Source organism: Lolium rigidum, unplaced genomic scaffold (assembly GCF_022539505.1).
Source record: "Lolium rigidum isolate FL_2022 unplaced genomic scaffold, APGP_CSIRO_Lrig_0.1 contig_53115_1, whole genome shotgun sequence".
NCBI classification, from domain to species: Eukaryota; Viridiplantae; Streptophyta; class Magnoliopsida; order Poales; family Poaceae; genus Lolium; species Lolium rigidum.
This window is the reverse complement of record NW_025900894.1, coordinates 12,010-24,269: the sequence shown is the minus strand read 5'-3', so window position 1 is coordinate 24,269 and position 12,260 is coordinate 12,010. Positions and strand designations below refer to the sequence as shown.

General features: G+C 46.1%; 1 protein-coding gene and 1 long non-coding RNA gene across 2 annotated transcripts; both read right to left on the bottom strand.

Moving 5' to 3' along the window:
* Window positions 1-579: 579 nt before the first annotated feature.
* Window positions 580-2,614, bottom strand: LOC124681717. Its single transcript, XR_006996006.1, has 4 exons — window positions 2,365-2,614; window positions 2,170-2,294; window positions 1,848-2,087; window positions 580-1,606 (listed from the first exon to the last, which is right to left on the bottom strand). It is a non-coding gene; the product is annotated as an uncharacterized LOC124681717 (long non-coding RNA).
* Window positions 2,615-2,975: 361 nt separating this feature from the next.
* On the bottom strand, window positions 2,976-9,397 carry LOC124681716 (glutamate receptor 2.9-like). The gene is made up of 4 exons (XM_047216551.1): window positions 9,118-9,397; window positions 4,207-5,826; window positions 3,707-4,113; window positions 2,976-3,611 (listed from the first exon to the last, which is right to left on the bottom strand). The coding sequence occupies exons 1-4, from the start codon at window positions 9,395-9,397 to the stop codon at window positions 2,976-2,978; spliced, it is 2,943 nt and encodes a 980-aa protein (XP_047072507.1).
* Between the last annotated feature and the right edge of the window lie 2,863 nt (window positions 9,398-12,260).

Below are 12,260 nucleotides of genomic sequence, written 5' to 3'. Positions count from 1 at the left end.
GACAGCAGTTCTTCTTAGGATCAGGCTTGGTATTTAACCAAGATGAAAAATCCTGATACTCATCATGCTTAAAAGATGGTGTTCATCCTTACTTGGTGCAGGTGTCGGGTAAGTGAAATTCTCCCCAATTTAAAAGGACGTCTCATACTTGAGACAAGTGGCTGAATCCTTACACTCTACGCATGACAGGTGGCTAAATCCTCACATTATACGCATCGTGTTTCGCTTGGTTCCCAATGTTCTTAATTCTCGGTTCTTTCTGAGGAGGTAGATTAGAGGAACTCGGGTTGGGGGTTGGGGGGGGGGACAGAGTGTTTTATTAATTAAATTTATGCATTACACAAGCTTCTATATATACTAGATGATACCCCGCACGTTGCCGCGGAAATTTTGAAAATAAAATTGTATATACAACTTGAGTTAACGTTTGGTTAGACAAATACATTGAAAGAGCATAATAATATGAAAAGAAAGGGGGAATATAAGGATTATAGTTGGCACATACATATTTTGTGATTGATAAATGGGATTCACCAATATATTCAATCTATAGAATAGCAGAAGTGAGTATCCTGTGTATTTCAATGAACGAATTTAGGGATTTCAGATGTACTGAGGGCATTAAAATATTTTATAACCAATACATTCATTTACAATCAATAAAATGCTAACATTCACAAAAATGATTTGAATTCAGATCCATCCATTTACAATCACTGAAATGCAAACATTGATAAAAGAATGTGATAGTTTGAGCATGAAGCCTGCTGGGTCTCAATCAAATGTAAGAAAAGTCTCTCGGTACTTCCTACAGAAAAACTCAAAGAATAGTCGTTCATGTAAAAGTAATTAACTGTAATCTAATTGCAAAGTATGCAAAGCACGCATCGAGTCCATTAGTGTGTAATCTAATACCAAAACTGAAATAAAAAATGTTAATACAAATATTATAGTGAAAATAGTTGAAAAGATGGCCAAAACAAAACCACTTACAGATGGGCCAGCTGGTTAATCGCTCAAAAGCAACACCTCTGATTCTGCAATCAAGGAAGTAAATAGCAGAACATATACAGTAAAATACATGAGTGTGATTCTACATTTTTCAGGCAAGACAATGGAGAAAAAATGTCCACAGCAGTACTACCAGAGATATGTACAATGATTCTATATTTATGCATGCACACCTGCTCAGAATGCTGGCATAAACTTCCTAACAAAATTAATCAAAAACAATGTCTTAGCATATTACTTCTTGCGTTCCATAATCTCAAGAGCGCATTGTGCGAAGACTAAAAATCAATCTGTTCAGATGCAATCCAGTATGGGAAAAGTTGTTTTAACCACACAAAACGGTTAGAGGAACATAATGCAAAAACTTACATGGTCATAGAGGGTTTATTTTTGGACTCAAGGGAGGAAATCAATGTGCTTTTTGCAGACCCAGTTTACCTCGCCGATGCTGGCATGATACCGAAGCACACTAAGACACTAAAACTTGGATCAGAAGTATTTCTCTCTTTGTAGACATTCTTCATACCAAAATAAAGAACCACAATGTTTGAATGAATGACGTGGTCCCCCAAGGTCAAGGGTTCAAACATAGTCCCTGAAGATTGAATGTTTTAATTTGTTATTTTTTCAGAAAAAGCAAGATAAAATCTTTGCAAAGGGACAGAGGCAAATTGAAAAGAAGCAGGTACTATTGCTGTGGTTTGCAGGTAATATGTTTGAACACATGAATTTGAGAGGGTAACCAATAAATTTGTACAGTATGATTAGGAAATTAGAAAGTGCATGTGCTCAGCAAATGTAAATTAAAATTAAGAGGAGATTACAGTATGCGTAACCTATGGAAGAAGGCAGTGTGTAGTGTGGATGATGAACAGGAGATCGTAAGTCAATCGAGGTCCATTAACATCGGGCGACCAAACTGAGGATGGAAGAAATCCCAACGAATCTGAAATAAATCCCAAGAAAATCGGAGATCCCGAGGTAGCAACAGATCAAATAGTGCAGGTGTATAACTTTGAGTGGAAATCCGGAAGGCGTGATGTTGGAGTAGACAAAATCTTGAGCCGAAGATGAACCTGCCAGATTGGTAAGGTATAATAAGGGATCTAGGGGTTGTAAAAAAGGAAGGAAGAATTAGGATGGGGAGTGGGCTGTTACCCCCGTCGAGGCCAGCACTCAGAATCCAATTGTAATCGCACCGATTCAGTGGAGGCTTAATCCAATGAAAATCCAACCAAATCGGAGGAGGCAAAATGTCGATCAGATCTAGAGCGGGGAACAACCTGCAAATTGACCAATATTAGTGAGGGAATAAAAAGAAAGAGGGGAGGAGAACCTTGAGCACACAGCTACCTGTTGGATTACAATTGCAGAGATGGACGTGAAGAGGCGGCCGTGCTGGAACTCAATTGGAATAGAGTGAGCTTTTTAAAGATGGAGGTGGTGCCGGATCAGTTTAGGGCAGCAGTTTCTTCTGCAATCATGGCAGATGAATGGTGGGCATATGACGCGGTTTCATGAGCATTTGTAGCATGGTGGGGGAGAGATCTATGGAGAGAGGAGAGTACGCGAGGAAGAGGAATAGAGTCGGCCGGCCGCTTTCTTTTTTATCGCAACTGAATGTAGGTGCAGGCGCGTGGATCTGGTGAGGAAGGGCTTCTGCCGTGTCGGTCTGGAGAGCAAAATCGTGACGTACGGCTGGGAACAATATGTGAGAGGTAAAAATTGTTAATCAGGTGACGTGGCTCGCTGTGAGACCAGTAAAATGGGGCCATCTATTAAGAAAGAGAAGATAACTTAGACGCACACAGCCCCGTTGAAATTAAAGAGTTACATAAAAAATAAAAAAAGTGAAGCTCTCTACAAGTACTCATGATAGAAACAGTAGACGGTTAATTATGAGCAAGGAGCAGATGATGCTCTCTGTTGTTGGCTTGTTGCCAAACGAAACAAAGATCTCGAAGTCAACGGCTAGATTGCACAAAAGATGGAGACTGAGTAATCTCGAGAGAGTTTATCGTTGCCCCCTCTTCCTCTTGCTCAGACGAGTTATCGAGCGCATCTGACGCCGGTGTTTCCTCCACTGAAGAAGCGACGTTCATCTCCGACCTGACAGAGACGCTGAACGGGCTCGTCGCACCGTTCCTCTGGCTTCCCTCGCCCATCCATCTAGGACTGGGCGCCCGGTTACCGGACTCGTTGCCGTTCCGTAGGGACTCGTCGTTCCACGTCTTGAAGGTGGGAGACCTGAGATCCTTCCGGTCGTAGTGTTGCATCCATGCGCGCAGCTTCCGTAGCGACACGCTGCCGGAGCCAGCGGTGGGCTCGGCTGCCCGGAGCTCGTCGCGCTCGCGGTAAGCGAAGGTGGCGAGGTACAAAAGGAGCATCAGGCTGGAGGCCACGCCTGTTATGATGAACAGCCCGGCGAAGCTCTGGAAGCTCAGGTTGGACGAAGAGCCGATGGCAGCGCTGCTTGGGCCGCGGCAGGCGCCTGGCTCGCTGAACCACGCCTTCTCGATCTTGGTCATCTTCTCCGATTCCGCCAACGTCAGTATCCCCCGCGACACATCCCCCGTCATCGGAGAATCTCTCGGGAATACCTGAAAAATCAGCAGTTTAACACAAGGTACAAATTAGTTAAGCTACAGTGTATTCCATCCATGATGATCTTCGTACGTAGTGGCACTGAGCTTACAAATGCGAGGCCATCGGTCTTGTAGATTGGTCCGACCATCATGTAGCCATCACAGTACTGCGACAAGAAGAGCTTGAGGTAGGGGATCTCGTCGAACACTGCGGCAACCCCGCCGTTGGCCGAGCCTCTGGACAACGCGTCCGCGTACTCATCCTCGGAACTGTACATCCTCATCTTGCTCTCCTCGAAGCCCATTTTCGTGAGAGATGATTTGATGAAACTGCCCTCCTGGTACCCGATGTAGTGTCCGCGCCTCTGGAGCTCCCTCACATTCGTCACCGTGGGCTGGAGCTTCTGGACGGTCAGCATCGACGTCAGGCTCGCCGTGTAGCTGGACGTCAGGATCAAGACCACAAACACCCATATGATCACCACCAACCTCGACAGGTTGCTCTCCAGCTTCTCCTCTGAAAATCAGCAAGGTCTTTATTAGTTAGGAGACGGATCATCTCCAAGGAACTTGGAATTCTTTCCACCAGAAGTTCAATTAGGATTCATACTGTGTGAGAAGACAAGGGTCGAGAAGGCAAAGTAGAAGATGAGGCCGAACTGTTGCCATGGCGTGCCGCGGAACTCGGGGTTGATGCGGTGCTCGATCATCCACACGACGAAGCCGGTGAAGATGAAGAAGGCGAGGCTAGCGAGCCAGAGGCTCGTACTCAGCGGTTGCACGAAGATCCACATGGTCGAAGACGTGTCCTTCTGCACTGTCACGACCATCGACCATCCCGACTCCGTGAACGGCATGGTGAAGTCCACCTCGGCCATCCTGCTGGCGGTGATCGTCACGTCTCCGACGATCATGTCGACTTCCAGATCGCGCACCAGGTTCACAAAGTTGTTATAGGACTCGAAGCTATCGTTGTTTGGCACATACCGGTAGCTCACCGGATAGGGCAAACTCTTCATGACCTCGTCGAACACATCGATGCAGTAGCCTGTGATCTTTGTCTCACCGGTTGTCGAGTTCACGGTGATGTCCACGAACTGCTTGAACCCGTTCTTCACCGGGACGGCAACCAGGAGCATCCGCCCGTTTGGTGACACGGTCCAGCCCTTGGGAGTGGACCGTGGTTCTCCTGGCCAGAGGATTTGCTTCAGCACCTTGGCGCTGTCAGGGCTCAGATCTTTCGTGATGCCAAACTCTGGCGTCCAGAACCCGACCGTCCTGGCTCCTTTGCCGATGATGTTCACCACCTCGTACGCCTGGAGCTGCAGCTGCCCGTCTACCAGCTTGAACTTGCCGGCTATCCCGTCGAACGTCGTGGCGAGCACGGCCTTGAGGAGCGTTGCTCCGGTGGCTGACACCCCGAGCCGGTCCAAGTCTGTCAGCGCCGTGCCTTGCTGAGGTGTCTGGAACGCCGGGCTGGGGACACTGGCCGCCTCCACAGCCGAGGCGATTGCCCATGCCGTGTCGTACGACCAGAGCCTCATCAAGGTTAAGTCTACGACGTCCGCGTCACTCGGGTTCTCCAGACGTGACCTCTCCCTAAGCCGTGCCGAGAAGTTGTTGACGTCGTCCGTCAGTTCGACGTAAGGCTGAAGGCTGACGACGCCTTGCATAGCGTCGACGTCCTCGGGGCTGAGCCTGTCGATGAAACCGCCGACGCCGTCCGTGGCGACCCAGACGTACTCCTCGGACATCATGCCGGCCTTCTTCGCCCGGCGGAAGAGCCGCGCGGCGAGAGGATACAGCATGTGCACCACGAACACGCGGGTGGGCATCGCCATCAGGTGGTAGAGCACCGCGTCGATACGGGCGTCGTCCGCGTCGCTCGGCACGGACGCCCGGTCCATGATCTTGGCGCTGACGCCCTGGAGCGCGTCGGCGAGCGCCGGAAGAATGCCCATCCCATAGGGCGAGTCCTCGTACAGGACGGCCGCGGCGCGCCAGTTGAAGGCGCGGAGGACGGCGGCGACGGGCGCCGTCTGGAAGGAGTCGTTGGCAGTGGTGCGCACGAAGAAAGGCGTCTGCGCGGCAGACAGCTCCGGGGAGGTGGCGGAGTAGGAGAGGACTGGAACGTGCGCGCGGTCGCCGATGTGGGAAACGAATTCGGCCTCGGCCGAGGTGGGAGGACCGATGATGGCCTGGACCTGCGCGTTCTTGATCAAATCCACCGCTGCAAACAACACCAATTATGTCAGTCACTGACCGACGTACGTGGCTCCGTCGATCGGTCAATAGAAAATTCGACCTATCTTGTTTTTTCGAAGTGGAAGATTATCTCTGGTTTTAGAAAATGGTGTGTCTATGTCTCAGTCAACTGAGAATTTCTTAAGTCCCAGTCACTTCAGAAAAGTGTAACTGCAGTTTAAAAAAATGTGCAATTCAGATCAGTTGCATTTTTGTAGTAGAAAAGTGCAATTGCACTTTTTTAATAGAAAAGTTCAACTCAAGTGTATTTTTGTGAGTGACTGAGACTTTAAAAATTATTAGTTGAGTGAGACATAGCAAAACCGTTTAGAAAATAATTATCTCAAGATTTGTCAGATTAGCTTTTTGGACTCAGTTTTTTAGGTGTTCATAAAGTCGGTTGTGCATGCCTACATTCACAGGGATGCATGTAAGGGATGCATATATGTATGCAGCTTGAGCGTTTATGTCTTTAGTGTGTTCTGTAAAAAAAACTATATTTTTTTTTCTCTTTCTCCTTGCCACATGTTAATTACTAGAGTTGGTTGACAGGGTTGAATTCGTGGACCAGGTTACATAAAATTATTTTTCCCCGATCGCTACGACAAAATGATGCATTTTTACTGATATATTCACCAAAATTTTACAAGATACTATATTGATCAACCCGAAGGAACCTTCTTGGCAATACGAATCGCAACACCTACAAACTTGATAAAAGGGTCGGCCATGATCAGGGATGTGTGCCCGACCTCCCACCCCCAGACATTGTCTAATACCGGCTCACGGTCCTACAGACTCTCAGTATGTGCCGCATGGGTAGACTAGAATAGTCGCCATCACCATCTTCTCCTGACCCATCTTCGGGATAGGGATCTACGCATTGACCTTGTCAAGTCGACGACACCACGACGCCAGACAGAGCCACCATCATGTGTGTGTCCAACATCATACGTTCGCCATCGAGACCCCATTCTGCTACGCCGTCGCGCCATCGTTGAAGCGCTAGAAACAACACCGCTCCACAAGGAAACCATCCACATGTCCCTCGCAGTGATGCACACCTCCAAGCAGATTGATGCAGAACGGCGTAGGAGAGCGCGTGGCCATCATCCGATCTACAGATCTAGGGTTTCTCCTGGAGGGTAGCAGAAGAAGCTGGGAGCTTCACCTTAGTGATGCCTTCAAGAACAGAGAAGATGTCGCCATTACCGGTTCCGGGCAAAGGCCGAAACGTAGGGTTTTCACATGGATCTGCAACACCAATACTCTGTCATGTAGCTTGGACAATGGAGCGACAAAGCCAATCACCTCCAGCGCAAGGAGGATGCCACCCCGCGTCCACTAAGGCTTCAATGAGACCTTCGCCGCCACCATCTCCATAGTAAGATCCCAGCCCACCATTACAGCGACAAGCACCATCGGTCGGAGAAGAACAGCATCGAGGAGAGGGATGCTAGGGGATCTGCCAACCCTCGCCAATCATGGCCGCTCCGCCTTGGGCACTGGATCTTTCGCACGCGAGGTCACCCCCGCCGCAAGCCGCCAACGAGCGCCACCTGCATCACGTTGTTCCATGTCCAGGTGTGTCCTGCCATGTTTGCCGACATAGATGCGCCACCGTGGCCCCTGGCGGCCACGCCATGCCCACACCCAAAGGACCAACCCACGCCATATCCATTGGCAACAGGATACCAAGATCTATGTCAGTCCGACTTTGCGCGGCCATGCTCCATGACAGGGCGAGAGAGGAGGAGCAAAGGAGGGATGCGAGATTAGGGTTCCCTCCTGCTCGCAACGCGGAGGCGATTTCACGTGTCCACTGGAGCTAGCTCAAGCTCTACTCGTAGTACGTGTCTCGGTATCCACGAAGTCCACTCTCCAAGACTAGTCACTAGTCGGTACTGTATTCTATGATCGCATTTGTTGTCCCTATTCAGTCGTTCAACTTTTGCCACGGAAGAAGTCAGACGTGTGCAGCTGTACTAACATATACTGTAGTATACAACATGGACACGTATCCCCCCATGATATATCTTATATGGGGGTCTATGACTTTTTCTTTAGGATCGTCTATGACTTTTTCTTTGGAGTCCAGGTGAGAGAAAAATAAAAGAAATGGCAGCACCGTGGATCACGCACCAACAAAGCATATAAGGCAAAGCATATAGGGGTAGAGGGATTTTCAGAAACCGGCCGGTTCTGAGAAACCTGGTTTTGTTGCCAATGTGGTGATAAGAGGGAGGGTCGGAAAGAAAAAGTAGGGAAAGTCTAGTTTTTTTTTTACAGCACAAGAAAATCGTATTTCCAAGTCTTAAAAAATTAAATATAATTTGTGAGCCGTACAAAAAATAACAAAAATACTTATCATGTGTACTAAGTTTCAACATTTGGAACATGCCCAAAAAAATTGAATCGCAAACGCAGAGCCAGATGTTGGGAACCGCTGTGGGTGCGACCATATGATGATTCTCAGGGTAACAGCTAGAATTTTAATGCAAGGATAAGATTTAAAAACTAGGTCTGACTATGGGGCAATCGACTAATTTATTTGATGATTTTGCGAATATTCCATCAATTGTTAATTTTTGAACTCTCAATGTATGTCAAGAACCGTCTATCCGATGTTTAAGGTCCATGCGCAATCGTTCTTTTGCAATGCAATTTCATCTTTTTAACTCTGAAAATAGGTAATCAAAGTTTTTGCATTGTGTGAACCAATCATTACACTACCTCCCCCTACCTCTTAAGTCTTAACCACAAGAAAGGAGCATCGCTCCTTCTAGTTACTCTCTCCTATCCATAGTGAAAATCTATATAAAGTTGAGTCCATTAATATGGACTCGGAGGGAGTACTAGAATATTGCATTGACCTGGCAGTGGGATCCTAACCACCCACGTCGCCTCATTGTTGTGCCCGAAAGTCAAATCCGAACCCTAACCTCTACGCGTCGTCATCAGCTTGTCGTTGTGGATAAATATAGAAAGTGGATAAACTTGGATAAATAATCTTTAACAAGAATATTCCTGGGACTGAACACTAGAGGAACTGAGGAAGATCAACATGCTGTGCATGGACGATGCAACGGCAGAGTTCGCAGCAGACGCAAATACAACCGCAACAAATAACGAATCAACTGTTTTTGCATGCATATCATTTGAGGACTCGAAGAAAGAGCTGCGAGCAGCACCACCACCAAAACATCCACTAGATTCAGACATAAAACATCCCATAAACGGATGGTGAAGTGAGAGGCAACTGAACATGATAAATTACCAGCAGAAGCGGCGCGGAGGACGTCCCCCTCGGAGTCCCTGAAATGGAGCACCACCTTGGTAGCTGAAGCGGGGTGCCCGGCGTAGTAGTCCTCCACCGCCATCTGAATGCCGGTCCGCCGCCGGTGCCCGACCGGCGACTTCAGGTCCAGGATGACGCCGACGCGAACCTGCGACGGCGCGTTCTGCGCGGTGGCCACCAGGGCAGCCAAAAGGAGGTGGATGAAGGAGACAAAGGAAGAAGAGGGAACGTGCATCATCAGGTTGTGCTGCCTCGCCATCTCTCACACACTTCTTCTGCTAATTATGGTTTGGAAGATGGGTGTGTGCAGTGTGCTTGAGCTCTCTAGCGCCCGCGCTCGAACGCTGCTTATATATTCGCGCGCGGGCGGCTTCAGTTCAGTTCAGTTCAGGGGTCTCAGTCACAGCCACTCGATCGATCGGGAAAGCGCGCGTCGATTCGAGGTGGCGTATGTTTGCTTCCGTACTTGCACGACTTGTTGGCTTGACTTTGCTCGTGTCAGCGCCTTGTGTGGCCGGTAACCCCAAGTAGAGGCTGTAGACTAGAGTACGTTGCCAGCTACCGCAAGAACCGGTCCAAAGTCGTCGTATCAAATGGTGACCGAGAAAACCTCGAGACCAGCGGCATATGATTGAAGTTCTTCTTTGGCCGCTCTTGCTCTAGGTTTATGTGTCCGATCAGTTGACTCTGCTCGTCTGTGATGCCTGCATATTGGGGCTCTGGTACATAGTATAAGGCACTGCTCCAACTAATACTAGTAGTACAAAACACGTCTTCGTTAAAGCCGATGCCATATTATGTTTTCAAATTTCTGAAATCATGTATTATTTCCAGGAAATTTAAAAAAAATAATGTATTATTTAATAAACAATAGCAAAATGGGCCGTCAAATACGATCATCGAACCCACGCGTAGGATGGACATCAACGCCGCACACGTTCAACAAATGATGTGTGAAACAACCATTTATCACACACAATTCCAGAACCTGAATCATCTAAGAAAAGAGAGAGTTCCACACATTCTTTGCGACACACGCCACAGATTGGACTGTTCAAAATGTTTGATTCTGCAAGCTTTTAGTTTAACCCAGTGGTTTGGTTTGGTTTTACGAAACATCACAAAAGGATTTACACTAATGTGTGCATGAATTCGTGTTGCGACTGCACCTATTAGTAATAGTTGCATCTCTACTTGTACCAGCAACCAATGCAACATTTCATCATAATACAGTGGTAACTTCCAATTATCTTTGATTGTAATTTGATACATGCATTTCGACATACATTCGATTGTTTGCTATAAAAATAAGTTATTCTTGGTTACATCTTTGTATCCATGATAGGTTCATGTGGCTAGACCTGCAAATCTCCCGAAGACTCTAGCTTCTAGCCCTGGTTGAACCTTGTATGTAAGCCTTGTGGTGAAAAATTGGAGAGGAACTTGGAGGAGGTTCACTAACCACATGTTGTATTGTATCACATGTATTGCATTGTGTTTGTACGTACATATAAGGAAGTGAATTCATGATATGATTGACGCAAATAGATCAATTACGAGTTTTCCGTGTAGATACCTACCCTTTCATTAACACCGAAGGAGAATGCGTTTGAGAAGAGAGACACTTAAGCTCACATGATCATTTTGTGCTAAATGAAAAAGAGGCACTTGACCCTCAATCTGGTTCAACACAAATTACTTCTTGGTACCCCACATCCACATTGCAAGACTTGACATCCTAAGCACAAAACTAGAAAACTACACAAAACATTTATCATTTGAGAATAAAAACGCAAAAAGATAGAATTGTATAATGCAAGTTCAAATGACTAGTCACTAACCCGTGCATCATACGGGCTAGTTACATCATAGTATTAATAATTTAAATTTTGAAAAAAGTTGAGGCAATTCTACCAAGAGAAGTCATGAAATAATGGTCTACACTACACAAAAATTTATGTTGTGACTCACCCTCGCGAGACTACATGCCATCGGGGCAGAGGGAGACGCTTATTCGGCATCCCAAATCGTCTCTTTTTTTGGTTAAGACGGTTGTGAGTAGGATTTCTGTGAAGAGGAGGGATAACACCTTTTTCGATCACCGTTCTGTCTTTGAGTCAAGTCTCTCGAGCTAAATCATGTGATTGTATCAATTCAAGCCACCTAGCTTGTGCCATAATTTTGTTTGCAAGTTACTCCTCTATCGCAAATAAGTGCAGTTTTTTAAGTCAAACATTTTTATATTTGATCAACTTTTTACACAAATTACTATACTATTAAACTACATATAAAATAAATCTAGCGGTACTAACTGAATATCATAAGTATTATTACTTTTAAAATATTTAATTAAAGCTAATAAACTTTAACTCAAGGCAAGCATAAATGAAGGAAGTATTACTGAGCCACTTACGTTTTTTTCTTCCTAACGCTGCTTATTAGGAGTAGTTAACTATTTTTTAAAATAGTTAATTAAACTAATAAACTTTAAATCAAGGCAAATATAAATGTACGCTTATTTTGAATGAAGTATTACTGAGCCATTTACGTTTTTTCTTCGTAGCTAGCGCTGGTTATTAGAAGTAGTGAACTACCTAGACTTTTGCCGTGGTCCGATGTAATACTTAAATAGTTTGTTAGGTTACGTGAGAATCTCATCTACTACAATCAATATCTGAACTTTCTTTTAAAGCAGCACATGACGCAATCAATTTATAAATTGCTCCTTAGGTTTGTTAGGGTAATATGCTTGTTGTATTACCAGGGGGCCAAAGGCCACAATATATAGTACATGTACAGGTGCACATATGCAGAAAGCCCTTAACATATGGGGAAACTACAATAGACAAATATATACATCTAACACCCCCCCCCCCTCAAACTCATGGTGGATCCACAACACTGAGTTTGGAGAGTAAGAAAATCATGCTGCGCTCGAGTCTGTGCCTTCGTAAAGAAATCCGCCAACTGCAAATCTGAAGGCACATAATGAACCGCAACAACATCATCATGTACCTGTGCACGTGTGTAAAAAGCATCAACACCGATATGCTTGGTCAGCTCATGCTTGACCGGATCACGTGCAATACTGATAGCACCTGCATCGTCGGACAAAAGTGGAG